The sequence below is a fragment of the Schistocerca gregaria genome, chromosome 8, assembly GCF_023897955.1.
Source record: "Schistocerca gregaria isolate iqSchGreg1 chromosome 8, iqSchGreg1.2, whole genome shotgun sequence".
In the NCBI taxonomy this organism is placed as follows: domain Eukaryota; kingdom Metazoa; phylum Arthropoda; class Insecta; order Orthoptera; family Acrididae; genus Schistocerca; species Schistocerca gregaria.
In genome coordinates, this window is record NC_064927.1 from 506,236,658 (window position 1) to 506,250,378 (window position 13,721).

Sequence of the window (13,721 nt, forward strand, 5' to 3'; positions counted from 1 at the left end):
CACCAGATCTCTGACCAGGCGTACCACCAGATCTCTGACCAGGAATACCACCAGATCTCTGACCAGGAATACCACCAGTTCTCTGACCAGGCGTACCACCAGACCTCTGACCAGGAATACCACCAGACCTCTGACCAGGCGTACCACCAGATCTCTGACCAGGAATACCACCAGACCTCTGACCAGGAATACCACCAGATCTCTGACCAGGAATACCACCAGATCTCTGACCAGGAATACCACCAGATCTCTGACCAGGAATACCACCAGATCTCTGACCAGGTGTACCACCAGATCTCTGACCAGGCGTACCACCAGATCTCTGACCAGGAATACCACCAGATCTCTGACCAGGAATACCACCAGATCTCTGACCAGGAATACCACCAGATCTCTGACCAGGAATACTACCAGATCTCTGACCAGGCGTACCACCAGATCTCTGACCAGGAATACCACCAGATCTCTGACCAGGAATACCACGAGATCTCTGACCAGGAATACCACCAGACCTCTGACCAGGAATACCACCAGATCTCTGACCAGGCGTACCACCAGATCTCTGACCAGGAATACCACCAGACCTCTGACCAGGAATACCACCAGATCTCTGACCAGGAATACCACCAGATCTCTGACCAGGAATACCACCAGATCTCTGACCAGGAATACCACCAGATCTCTGACCAGGAATACCACCAGATCTCTGACCAGGAATACCACCAGATCTCTGACCAGGAATACCACCAGATCTCTGACCAGGCGTACCACCAGACCTCTGACCAGGAATACCACCAGATCTCTGACCAGGCGTACCACCAGATCTCTGACCAGGAATACCACCAGACCTCTGACCAGGAATACCACCAGATCTCTGACCAGGAATACCACCAGATCTCTGACCAGGAATACCACCAGATCTCTGACCAGGCGTACCACCAGACCTCTGACCAGGAATACCACCAGATCTCTGACCAGGAATACCACCAGATCTCTGACCAGGAATACCACCAGATCTCTGACCAGGAATACCACCAGATCTCTGACCAGGTGTACCATCAGACCTCTGACCAGGAATACCACCAGATCTCTGACCAGGCGTACCACCAGACCTCTGACCAGGAATACCACCAGATCTCTGACCAGGAATACCACCAGATCTCTGACCAGGAATACCACCAGATCTCTGACCAGGAATACCACCAGATCTCTGACCAGGAATACCACCAGATCTCTGACCAGGAATACCACCAGATCTCTGACCAGGCGTACCACCAGATCTCTGACCAGGAATACCACCAGACCTCTGACCAGGAATACCACCAGATCTCTGACCAGGAATACCACCAGATCTCTGACCAGGAATACCACCAGATCTCTGACCAGGAATACCACCAGATCTCTGACCAGGAATACCACCAGATCTCTGACCAGGAATACCACCAGATCTCTGACCAGGAATACCACCAGATCTCTGACCAGGCGTACCACCAGACCTCTGACCAGGAATACCACCAGATCTCCGACCAGGCGTACCACCAGATCTCTGACCAGGAATACCACCAGACCTCTGACCAGGAATACCACCAGATCTCTGACCAGGAATACCACCAGATCTCTGACCAGGAATACCACCAGATCTCTGACCAGGAATACCACCAGATCTCTGACCAGGAATACCACCAGATCTCTGACCAGGCGTACCACCAGACCTCTGACCAGGAATTCCACCAGATCTCTGACCAGGCGTACCACCAGATCTCTGACCAGGAATACCACCAGACCTCTGACCAGGAATACCACCAGACCTCTGACCAGGAATACCACCAGATCTCTGACCAGGAATACCACCAGATCTCTGACCAGGAATACCACCAGATCTCTGACCAGGCGTACCACCAGACCTCTGACCAGGAATACCACCAGATCTCTGACCAGGAATACCACCAGATCTCTGACCAGGAATACCACCAGATCTCTGACCAGGAATACCACCAGATCTCTGACCAGGAATACCACCAGATCTCTGACCAGGAATACCACCAGATCTCTGACCAGGAATACCACCAGATCTCTGACCAGGAATACCACCAGATCTCTGACCAGGAATACCACCAGATCTCTGACCAGGAATACCACCAGATCTCTGACCAGGCGTACCACCAGACCTCTGACCAGGAATACCACCAGATCTCTGACCAGGCGTACCACCAGATCTCTGACCAGGAATACCACCAGATCTCTGACCAGGAATACCACCAGTTCTCTGACCAGGCGTACCACCAGACCTCTGACCAGGAATACCACCAGACCTCTGACCAGGCGTACCACCAGATCTCTGACCAGGAATACCACCAGACCTCTGACCAGGAATACCACCAGATCTCTGACCAGGAATACCACCAGATCTCTGACCAGGAATACCACCAGATCTCTGACCAGGAATACCACCAGATCTCTGACCAGGTGTACCACCAGATCTCTGACCAGGCGTACCACCAGATCTCTGACCAGGAATACCACCAGATCTCTGACCAGGAATACCACCAGATCTCTGACCAGGAATACCACCAGATCTCTGACCAGGAATACTACCAGATCTCTGACCAGGCGTACCACCAGATCTCTGACCAGGAATACCACCAGATCTCTGACCAGGAATACCACGAGATCTCTGACCAGGAATACCACCAGACCTCTGACCAGGAATACCACCAGATCTCTGACCAGGCGTACCACCAGATCTCTGACCAGGAATACCACCAGACCTCTGACCAGGAATACCACCAGATCTCTGACCAGGAATACCACCAGATCTCTGACCAGGAATACCACCAGATCTCTGACCAGGAATACCACCAGATCTCTGACCAGGAATACCACCAGATCTCTGACCAGGAATACCACCAGATCTCTGACCAGGAATACTACCAGATCTCTGACCAGGCGTACCACCAGACCTCTGACCAGGAATACCACCAGATCTCTGACCAGGCGTACCACCAGATCTCTGACCAGGAATACCACCAGACCTCTGACCAGGAATACCACCAGATCTCTGACCAGGAATACCACCAGATCTCTGACCAGGAATACCACCAGATCTCTGACCAGGAATACCACCAGATCTCTGACCAGGAATACCACCAGATCTCTGACCAGGAATACCACCAGATCTCTGACCAGGAATACCACCAGATCTCTGACTAGGCGTACCATCAGACCTCTGACCAGGAATACCACCAGATCTCTGACCAGGCGTACCACCAGACCTCTGACCAGGAATACCACCAGATCTCTGACCAGGAATACCACCAGATCTCTGACCAGGAATACCACCAGATCTCTGACCAGGAATACCACCAGATCTCTGACCAGGAATACCACCAGATCTCTGACCAGGAATACCACCAGATCTCTGACCAGGAATACCAACAGATCTCTGACCAGGAATACCACCAGATCTCTGACCAGGACTACCACCAGATCTCTGACCAGGAATACCACCAGATCTCTGACCAGGAATACCACCAGATCTCTGACCAGGCGTACCACCAGACCTCTGACCAGGAATACCACCAGATCTCTGACCAGGAATACCACCAGATCTCTGACCAGGAATACCACCAGATCTCTGACCAGGAATACCACTAGATCTCTGACCAGGCGTATCACCAGACCTCTGACCAGGAATACCACCAGATCTCTGACCAGGAATACCACCAGATCTCTGACCAGGAATACCACCAGATCTCTGACCAGGAATACCACCAGATCTCTGACCAGGAATACCACCAGATCTCTGACCAGGAATACCACCAGATCTCTGACCAGGCGTACCACCAGACCTCTGACCAGGAATTCCACCAGATCTCTGACCAGGCGTACCACCAGATCTCTGACCAGGAATACCACCAGACCTCTGACCAGGAATACCACCAGATCTCTGACCAGGAATACCACCAGATCTCTGACCAGGAATACCACCAGATCTCTGACCAGGCGTACCACCAGACCTCTGACCAGGAATACCACCAGATCTCTGACCAGGAATACCACCAGATCTCTGACCAGGAATACCACCAGATCTCTGACCAGGAATACCACCAGATATCTGACCAGGAATACCACCAGATCTCTGACCAGGAATACCACCAGATCTCTGACCAGGAATACCACCAGATCTCTGACCAGGAATACCACCAGATCTCTGACCAGGAATACCACCAGATCTCTGACCAGGCATACCACCAGACCTCTGACGAGCTGAACGCGGGGGGGGGGGGGGGGATGAGGCGGGAACTTACTTATTCTCTAGGACCGGCAAAAAGTATTGCAAAAAAAAAAGCGCAAGATACTTCAGACAAAACAACACGCAAGATACTTCAGACAATCTATCGCAGGATGCCATTTGGAACCTTTGTGATCGTTTTCATGCGAGAGTATTCAGCTGCATTGCCTCAAGAGGAGGGCACACTGTGTATTGGTGCAACGGTTTGGGCGCTTTGCACTGTGAATGTGTGTTACATTTGGTCTGAATTTATGATAATACTCCTACAGTGATGAACTACCTATAGCCTCACTTGTCAATAAAATTACATTGTCGTTTAGGGTGTTACATTTATTTCGGCTCTTTATTTTATTGTTATTAATGCTTAGACAACTGTGGTACGTTAATAGTGAGAGTGTAAGCAATTTATGGTTGGAAGGAAGAGAAAATAAGAAACAGTGACACACCCCAGAACCGAACACTGGATCTGTGTGTTATGAGAGGGTTACTAATATTTTATCCTATGACCTATTTTGTCCTGTACAGCCATCTATATGTAAGAACTATTGTTCTCAAGAAATGTGCTGTTTTAAATATTTTCAAGAGTATGTGTCCAGTGTCATGAGTGTGAACTGATGAATAAGTGAATGACTTTTGCAGATAGCCGACGTCTACCTTCCGTGTCTCCGAAAACATCGATAACGTGAAACCAACTCGCCCTTCCTTCGCGTAGCATTAGGGTCAAGACAGTCGCTTAGATACAGTATTTCTTGACTTCCGAAAAGCATTTGACTCTGCACCACATATACACGTAATATCGATAGCACGATCATATGGGGTACAGGCGAAATGTGTGACTGGATTGAGGATTTATTGGTATGGAGGGCGCAGCGTGTTATGTTGAGTGGAGAGTCATCCGCACATGTCGAAGTACGTGGGGGACTTCAAAAAGCAATCTACACGTTATTACTGACTACTGCTTTCAATTCAACACTTTGAAGTGCAGTGCAGCAGAAATGTGTCACATTATTTTTCAACATATTCGCCAAATCTCTGTAAACAATAAGTGGAACGCTCTACCAGTTGTTCAGTTGCTCGACGACAGAAATCCTCTCCTTAGTCACGGAGACATTCTGCGGTTACTGCGATTCAGTTCCTCAGTTCTCTGGGCATTGTTGTCTGTGTCGTGTCGAGGACCTTCCTTCCCATCACAATCACCCACGCACGGCCTTATTGAAATGGACGGCACCTTTTCACTACGGCTGTATGCGAAGTTCCATTCGCTCCATGTACCGCCAGAATTTCACGGTGAATATGCGTGCAATTTAGACATTTTGCCGATAGGAATCGTATTGTCCCGTGTACTTCAACTTTAGAGTACCGGTACGTTTCCAGTTGCAGCCCCACTTCACTCGTACATTGTGACGTATCTGTTATCCGTACTGCAGCAGAACTGCGTCTGCGGGAAACCCAGAACATCTACTCTCTTCTGACAAAGCTCCACTCTTGTTGTGCAGTAATCTTAGCGTAGGACGAAATGTGTGACTTACTTTTTGAATTCCTCTCGTAACTTCAGGTGTGCCCCAGGTGAGTATGTTGGCATCCTTGCTATTTACATTGTACGTCAATGACTTTGCAAGCAATATTAATAGTAACCTCATACTTTTCGCAGATCATGCCAGTTATCTATAACGAAGCACTATGTGAAAAAAGTTGCGCAGATATTCAATCAGATCCGAGAACAGCGACGAGGGAGAGTACCTGAAGTGATGCCACTCCACAGTAAAGCCCTCCACATTCTGCTAGACTGACTAAAAACACTATACTGGACTTTCGTTAGGAAGTCATTCAACACCCACCCCATTCACCCGATCTTGCGCCCTCAGATTTTCAGCTACTCCGCTCTCTATCGAACAACCTTCAAGGGACTTCCATTCCGGATGAAAATGCGCACCGAACATGGCTCGACTTCTTCGCCTCTAAACCACGTGATTTCTACAGTCACGGAATCGAAAAGTCACACCAGCGTTTAGTGTGTGTTGTGAATTTTGAAGGAGATAATTGCTCTGAGCACTATGGGACTTAACTACTCTGGTCATCAGTCCCCTAGAACTTAGCACTACTTAAACCTAACTAACCTAAGGACATCACACACATCCATGCCCGAGGCAGGATTCGAACCTGCGACCGCAGCAGTCGCGCGGTTCCGCACTGCGCGCCTAGAACCGCTAGACCACCGCGGCCGGCTTTTGAAGGAGAATATATTATTGATGACTAAAGTCTCTGTTAAGCGTATTAGTTATGTTTATTAAATTTATGGAGAAACGCATCAACTTAACACGTAGGATTAACAGGCGATATTGAACGTATGCAAAGAAGGGTAGCAGGTTTGTTTCATCCATTTGAGAGACTGATGGAGCTGCTGAAAGTATTGAACTGTCAGACACTTTTAAGACAGACGCAAACTATCGCTAGATAGCCGTAGCGACCTTCAGTACTGATGACTCTAGGTATATACTGAAGCCCTCTTCGCGTCGCTCCCATAGGGACCGCTCAGACGAGATTAATAACAGCCCCCACTGACGCGTTTACCTCTCGCATGGTATCAGCTCTGGAAAAGCATATGTTTGGCGTCATTTTTGATGCCAGTAATTCTAACGACTTTATGATGATAAAAAATAGAATATTTCCACAAAAATAACTACGATTTATTCAGACACCCGTGAACCATGTTGAAATTATAATTCCGTAGTTGCGTGCTATAATAAGTTACATACAAGTTGTACTAGCTATTTTTGGAGTCCGAAAACTTATATATTAGTCAATTTGTTTAGTTCCAAAAATTATTTTAACACAAAATATTCATGTAGCGCACACCATGTAACAATACTATAATTAATTAATTTTGAAAAGCTCGCTGTGGCTCGGAACATAGATATGGCATACTCATCTGGCCAAAATTCAATCAAAGGTTCTGGAAGTGCTTTGTGTAGGGCAACTACGGGCTGTTCAAAAGTCTCTCCGCAGTACCGTATGATAGTTAGCCTGCCCGGGTTACTGCCCTTCAAGTGGACTCTCCCAACATTCCACTGCTTCGTTTATGTGAGCCAGCGTAAGTGGTATCGTTGGTGTGTGTCGTTACGTGTTGACGTGAACGTTTAAGTTTAGTTCCTTTGTTCGTGTGTTTCGTTTCTGTCAGTGTTAAAATGCTAACCATTGAAGAAAGTGTTTTTAGCCGAACAAGTGTTCAAAGGTGGCGGTAAATCCACAGTTTCAGTTCGTCAAACATTTGATTGAGTTTTCCGGGAGACAACACTCGCACATCGCGATATTGTGCAAGATATGATTAACAAATTTCGAAGTACGGGTTCTGTGACAGATGCACCGAGAAGCGGTCATCCTAGCGTTTTGTCTGAGGATAAACTACTCGATATTTCCGATAAAATTTCCACGAGTCCAAACAAGTCAGTAAGAAAACTCGCCCAGGAAATCGATGTTAGTGTCGGAACGACCCACACAGCTGTAAGGAAAAAATTAGAACTTTTCCCATACAAAGTGACAGTCTTGCACTAAATGAAAAATACTGATCATGGCAAGAGAATGCATTATTGTCAATGGTTCAAAACTTTCTTTCAACAAAATGGAACGGATATTCTTAGTGAAACGTTGTTCACTGATGAGGCGTGGTTTCATTTATGCGGGTACATGAACTCGCAAAATTGTCGTATGTGGAGTACTGCAAATCCATTGTGTATTCATGAGGAACCACTTCATTCTCTGAAAATAGGAGTTTGGATTGCAATTTCTAGGCGTTGGATTGTGAGTCCCTTATTTTTCAACGAAACAATAAACGCACAGCGATACTGCAATGAGTTTCATTTCGGTATATTCACTGCGACATACGGCACGCACGGCTAACAATCATACGACACTGCGGAGAGACTTTTCGAACACCCCGTATTATTAGTAGAGCAAAGAATGCCTGCAGTTCTGTAGAGTCATGTCCAATCCAGCGTTCAAGATACGAGTGAAGAATTTTACGGTCACGTGCACGATTATTGGTATCCATTACTATTACGCTCTTCATGTGATTGGTGATAGAAAGTCTGAGAGTCAGCGCTTGTCTGTAACTGTGGTCTAAGATGACGTAGAATGTAATTATGCAGTGCACGTGTTATATTCCTTAAAACTTGCTTGTGCACATCAGGCGGTACTGCGTCGTATGTTTGTTATCTGACCCCTTATGGGTACAAGAGCGGACGCACTAGTTTCCTGAATACCATTATCATCTTCACATTCACTCACATCCACTTCACCTCCGACCTACATATCTCCCTTTATCTTTCCTAAATCAGCACCACTTTTATCCTCTTTCCCAAAAATTGACTGATTATTCCTACTGATCTTCTGTGAATCTGGTAATGCCTGCTCGAGACTGTAGCCCCTTTCAAACGTATATCATCATCTATGACGAACATAATAATATCACGTCTTACCTTAACAAAACGGAATTCCTAATTGTGAAGTTGTCATAACAATACACGTGTACGTATTTTGTACGAATTGTTTACAACAAGGGACGTATAAATGTTGATTTAGAAGAGCATTGTTCCCAAGTTTTTACTTTCGTTATAAAGTTCAAATAAACACTGAAAATCTTATATTGTACTACGAACCGTGATATAAACGTAAATATTTTATCCAGCTATGATAAAAAAAGTCCATAAAAAGCATGTCTGGAGTATGAGAAGCCTGCAGCCATATTAAAACTGTTTCTTTGTAGTCAAACGAGCAAAAAAGATCCCTGGGCCCTGACACCGTGCGAGGGTTAAGCAAACATTGTTCCTGCGCTGCATACGTGAATGAAACGGCAAAAAGCCATAATTACTGGTACAATGGGAAGTACCATCTGCTATGTACTTTATCGTGCTTTACAGAATGCAGATGTAGATGTAGGCAGTGCCACATTGAGTTAGAGATAGGGAAAACCGACCGGTTAAAACCGATACCTGTATTTTAATTCCGACTAACCAGTATTTTTAGGTATTTATTTGTTCTCGGTATAACAAGTGCTTTTTACCTTTTTCTAATAACCGGGTAAGAAATCGAAATATCTATTAGGCGTAGCAGCAGTACTAAATTTTTTCGTTTTTAAATAAATCTTTTTTTTAAAAGCGAGTAGTATTTGTTAATAAAATGTGCATTGGTTTGAAATATAGCGTATTTATAGAAATGTGAAAAGTGATGAGTGCAGTTTTAATAACAATGCCGACAGAAACGAGCAACAAACACACGGCGTAAGAATTGATACGGCGTATTGCTGAGACAATAATGTGCGTGTTGCCATGTCGCGTGGCCTATACGGTGAAGACCTGCCCCCCCCCCCCCCCCCACCTTGTTGTCTATACGGTAGTTCTTCGCTGTCGTAAGCGGACATCTGTTGTGTATCAGAATGGCACCAACCAAAGACTGTAAATATTTTACGAAGTGCATCAGCAGTGAAGTACAACGCTTTATTTGCTTTAAATGATTAAACATTTGTCACCCATTTCTATGAAAATATAAGAGGAAGGAAATTATGGCAACAGCAATTCAGTCACAGTTCACAATAAATATAAAAAGTAGCTGACCTGCTATCTGTCTTGAGCCATTGAAAACGGACAAATTAAGACGAAAAACAAGAGTTCTTCAATCTCTGTTTACACCTTTTAACACTGATTATTCGTAATGCCCAAACAGTGACATGATCACTTATTACAACATGATTTTTTGAGCAAAGTTTCAAAAAATTAGAATCAGTGGGAGAATCCTGGTGATTTTTTTGTAGTATAATGAAATAATAAGCAATCAGTTGCATACAAGAAATTTAATTTATATGCAGATTTCGGGCACTTAGTGCCCTCCTGCAGAAGGCTGTACAGGAAAATACACCACAAATAAGTAGAAGTCGAATATTACAGTTAGGGATCAAGAGGGTTAAAAAATTTTAAATATTAAAAGATAAAAATAGTACAATGCCTATCGCATTGTTTGCGAGTGTCAATATTAAAGTAAATACAGCAAAAATGCCATGTTCCTAAAAATATATGAAGGAGCAATAAATAACACAATACTGAAACGATTAATACAAAAAGAGCTCTCAGATGCCTACATGTAGTTCACAGTGTGTGCATAAAACTAGTAAGACGAAGCGAAACATAAAGTGCAGACACACCAGAACATGAGCCAATCAGCCAACGATATGCGTTTCTTGAAATTAGTCCCAGATTTGGGGTGGAATTGCGATAAAATAATAAAACAAAATAACTATAGTTGCCATAAGGCATAAACAAAATGTAAGTGGATGTCAACCATGTAGTAACTGGTTGCTTATTATTTCATTATACGAGGATTGCCCACAAAGTAATGCACCGCATTTTTGCTTCAACAATTCTTTATTGAACATAATGAGAATGACACACAAAAAAGAATGGTGTTTTATCTACACATCTTATTTTTCCACATAACCTCCATCCCGTTCTATGGCCTCCCTCCAGTGCGTGTATGCCCCGTCGGTACCAATCCTTGCACTGGTGGCGGAGCCAGTGCTCTCCCGTGTGAATCACCTCCTCATCTTCATCCTCAAAATGCCTTTCACGAATGCGTCTGTCCTCAGAATGACATCATCATCTAACAGGCGTGACAGCCGTGGATGGTCTCCCCGACTGCTCCAATTCGTCTGGCTCCGCCGAACCGCTTCAACCGCGTCTGACGACCTCACCCTGCACGCCCAGCGACTAATTGTACTTCTGTCGACAGCAGAAGCTCCACAGCCTTTGCAAAAGCGTTTGTGAATATTCCCCACAGTTTCTTTCTCTGCAGTGAGAAATTGAATGACGGCACGTTCTTGTAACGTACATTTCTTGTAACGTACATCACCTACAAACACCATTTTGAAACTGTCCTGCAGCCACGTTATCTGTCGGAACTGAGTGACGGAAACGTGGCGCACTCACTCAGGAGACTTCAAATAATACATACGTAACGTTTTGGGTCCGTAGTATTGTTTTCGGCTGAGAGAAAAAATGCGGTGCATTACTTTCTGGGCAACTCTCGTATATGAGTACAGTTGTTAACGTCTCTACATCTACATCTACATCCATACTCCGCAAGCCACCTGACGGTGTGTGGCGGAGGGTAATCAAATACTAAATTTTTTGTAATGTTCAATCACTTATAACTTTTTAGAAAAGCAGTGAACGGCGGAGAGACTACTTTTGCTTTTATTTTCTTATTTAATTCAGTATTTTGAGTCTATGTACGAGGGCTATCAACAAAGTAAATAACGTTTGGAATTAAAAATAAATAAAGTATTGGAATTTTTTTTATTATATACAGATGAAACCGACACTTGAATACTACTTTTCTACATAGCTGCCATTTAAATTAAGGCACTTATCGTGGCGATGGACGAGCTTGGAAATTCCTTCGTCGTAAAATTCGGCCGCCTGCGCCTTTAACCGCGTGGTTACCTCTTCTTGAAGCTGTGCGTCGTCATCAAAACGCTGCATAGCCAACCACTTCTTCATTGCTGGGATTAAGTGGAAGTCGCTCGGTGCCAGGTCGGGACTGTACGGCGGATGAGGAAACAACTCCCACTTAAAAGATTCGAGAACTTCACGAGTGGCATTTGCCGTGTGGGCCCGGGCGTTGTCGTGAATCGGCAAGATCTTTGAGCCCAACTTTCCCCTGCGCTTGTTTTGTATTGCTCTTCTGAGGTTGTGCAGAGATTGGCAATACCTTCGAGAGTTTATTGTGGTGCCTCTTTCCAGGAAATCCACAAAAATCACACCTTTTCTGTCCCAAAAGAGAGTCGCCATCACCTTCCTTGCCCACATTGTCTGCATGCATTTCTTGGTTTTTTGGGGTGAATTTGACGCCCCCACTGCATTGACTGCAATTTTGTCTCGCAGTTCACATGCGTAACCCATGTTTCGTCACCAGTAACGATGCGATCGAGTAATGAGTCGCCATCTTTCTCGTAAGCGTCCAAAAACGTTAACGCTGCAGCCATTTGCTGATTTTTGTGAATCTCTGTCAAGATTTTTGGTATCTATCTTGCAGAAAACTTGTGGTAACCAAGTTTGTCGGTAATGATTTCGTGCAACAAACTTCGTGAAATTTGTGGGAAACTCATAGAGAGTTCCGTTATTGTGAAATTACGGTTTTCACGGACCGCGGCGTCGACTTTTTCGACGTGTTCGACAGTCACTATGCTGGGTCTTCCACTTCGCTCTTCGTCATGAACGTTAGTTCGGCCATTTTTAAATTTTATGACCCATTGACGCACTCCACCTTCAGCGATTATGTTGTCCCCATACACGTCACAAAGCTGCCGATAGATTTCTATCGGTGTACAGTTTTTTGCTGCCGGAAACCTTATTACAGCACGCACTTCACACTTCGCGGCATTTTCAATTAACGGTGACATTTCAAACTGTCTCAGTAACTCAACGGAGTACAGCACGAACCTCTCACTAGCACGGCAGGATGCCGACTGAGCGGCGGAATGCCATGACACCAAGATGGCCGCGCTAGCCCCGCCCCTAACGGACACAAACGAGAACGTAATGTACTTTGTGAATAGCCATCGTATCTCGAAGCTGAGTGAGTCAAAATTTTTCGATCTTTGTTCGATTTCTACGTTTATTACAGTATACAACAAGTATAAAGAACCGAAAATCGGTTGTTTCTCAAACTGGTTATTTTGTACGGTTTAAACATCAGCGCCACCTTCGACGCTTACTCAGTTCGCTGCCTGTGTGTCCGCAGGGCTGAAGATGGCGGCGGGCGCGGTGTCGGCGCTGCGGTCGTTCGTCAGCAAGACGACGGCTACGCTGAAGCCGGCCGCCGCGGCGCTGGGCGGCTCGGCGGCGCCGTGCGTCGGCTTCCGCGTCGCCAGCAGCGCCGACGCCGAGAAGCTCAGCGTCACACTCATCGGGGGCCGCCACCTGCCGCCCTCCTCCAACGGATACGTCTTCAAGGTCGGCCGCCAGGCTACGCTCACATCTCACCCGCTAACCCCGTGTGTAGAGTCCGTGCAGAATAAAGTGGCCGGCGGCAGGGCACGCGTGGAGAGGGGGCGTGGTGTGGGTAGCGGGCAGACACTGCAGGAGAAGTGCCGAGCGCTGGGGGGAGCAGCCTCCGAGCCCACATTTGCACGGTGGCCATTCAAAAACATTTACCGTCATCTTTGCTTTGGGCAGATGCAATAAAACAGAGATTTCCAGGGTGCCCGAAAAGTCTTCCCGTGATTACATAAATTGATAACTCGGGCTAGAAGTAAGATACAAATATGAAACTGTTGTCTTAATTGTTTTTCCCAGGTTCGACTCCCAGTGGGGTCAGGGATTTTCTCTGCCTCGTGATGACTGGGTGTTCTGTCATGTCCTTAGGTTCGTTAGGTTTAAGT

General features: G+C 45.8%; 1 protein-coding gene across 1 annotated transcript in view; it reads left to right on the forward strand.

The window, feature by feature from the left end:
* The window catches only part of LOC126284568 (uncharacterized), a 207,753-nt gene that overhangs the window by 140,492 nt on the left and 53,540 nt on the right, over nt 1–13,721 (forward strand). Inside the window, exon 2 of the mRNA XM_049983581.1 lies at nt 13,082–13,293. Coding sequence (XP_049839538.1) covers nt 13,082–13,293 — 212 coding nt within the window. The remainder of the gene's footprint in view (nt 1–13,081; nt 13,294–13,721) is intronic.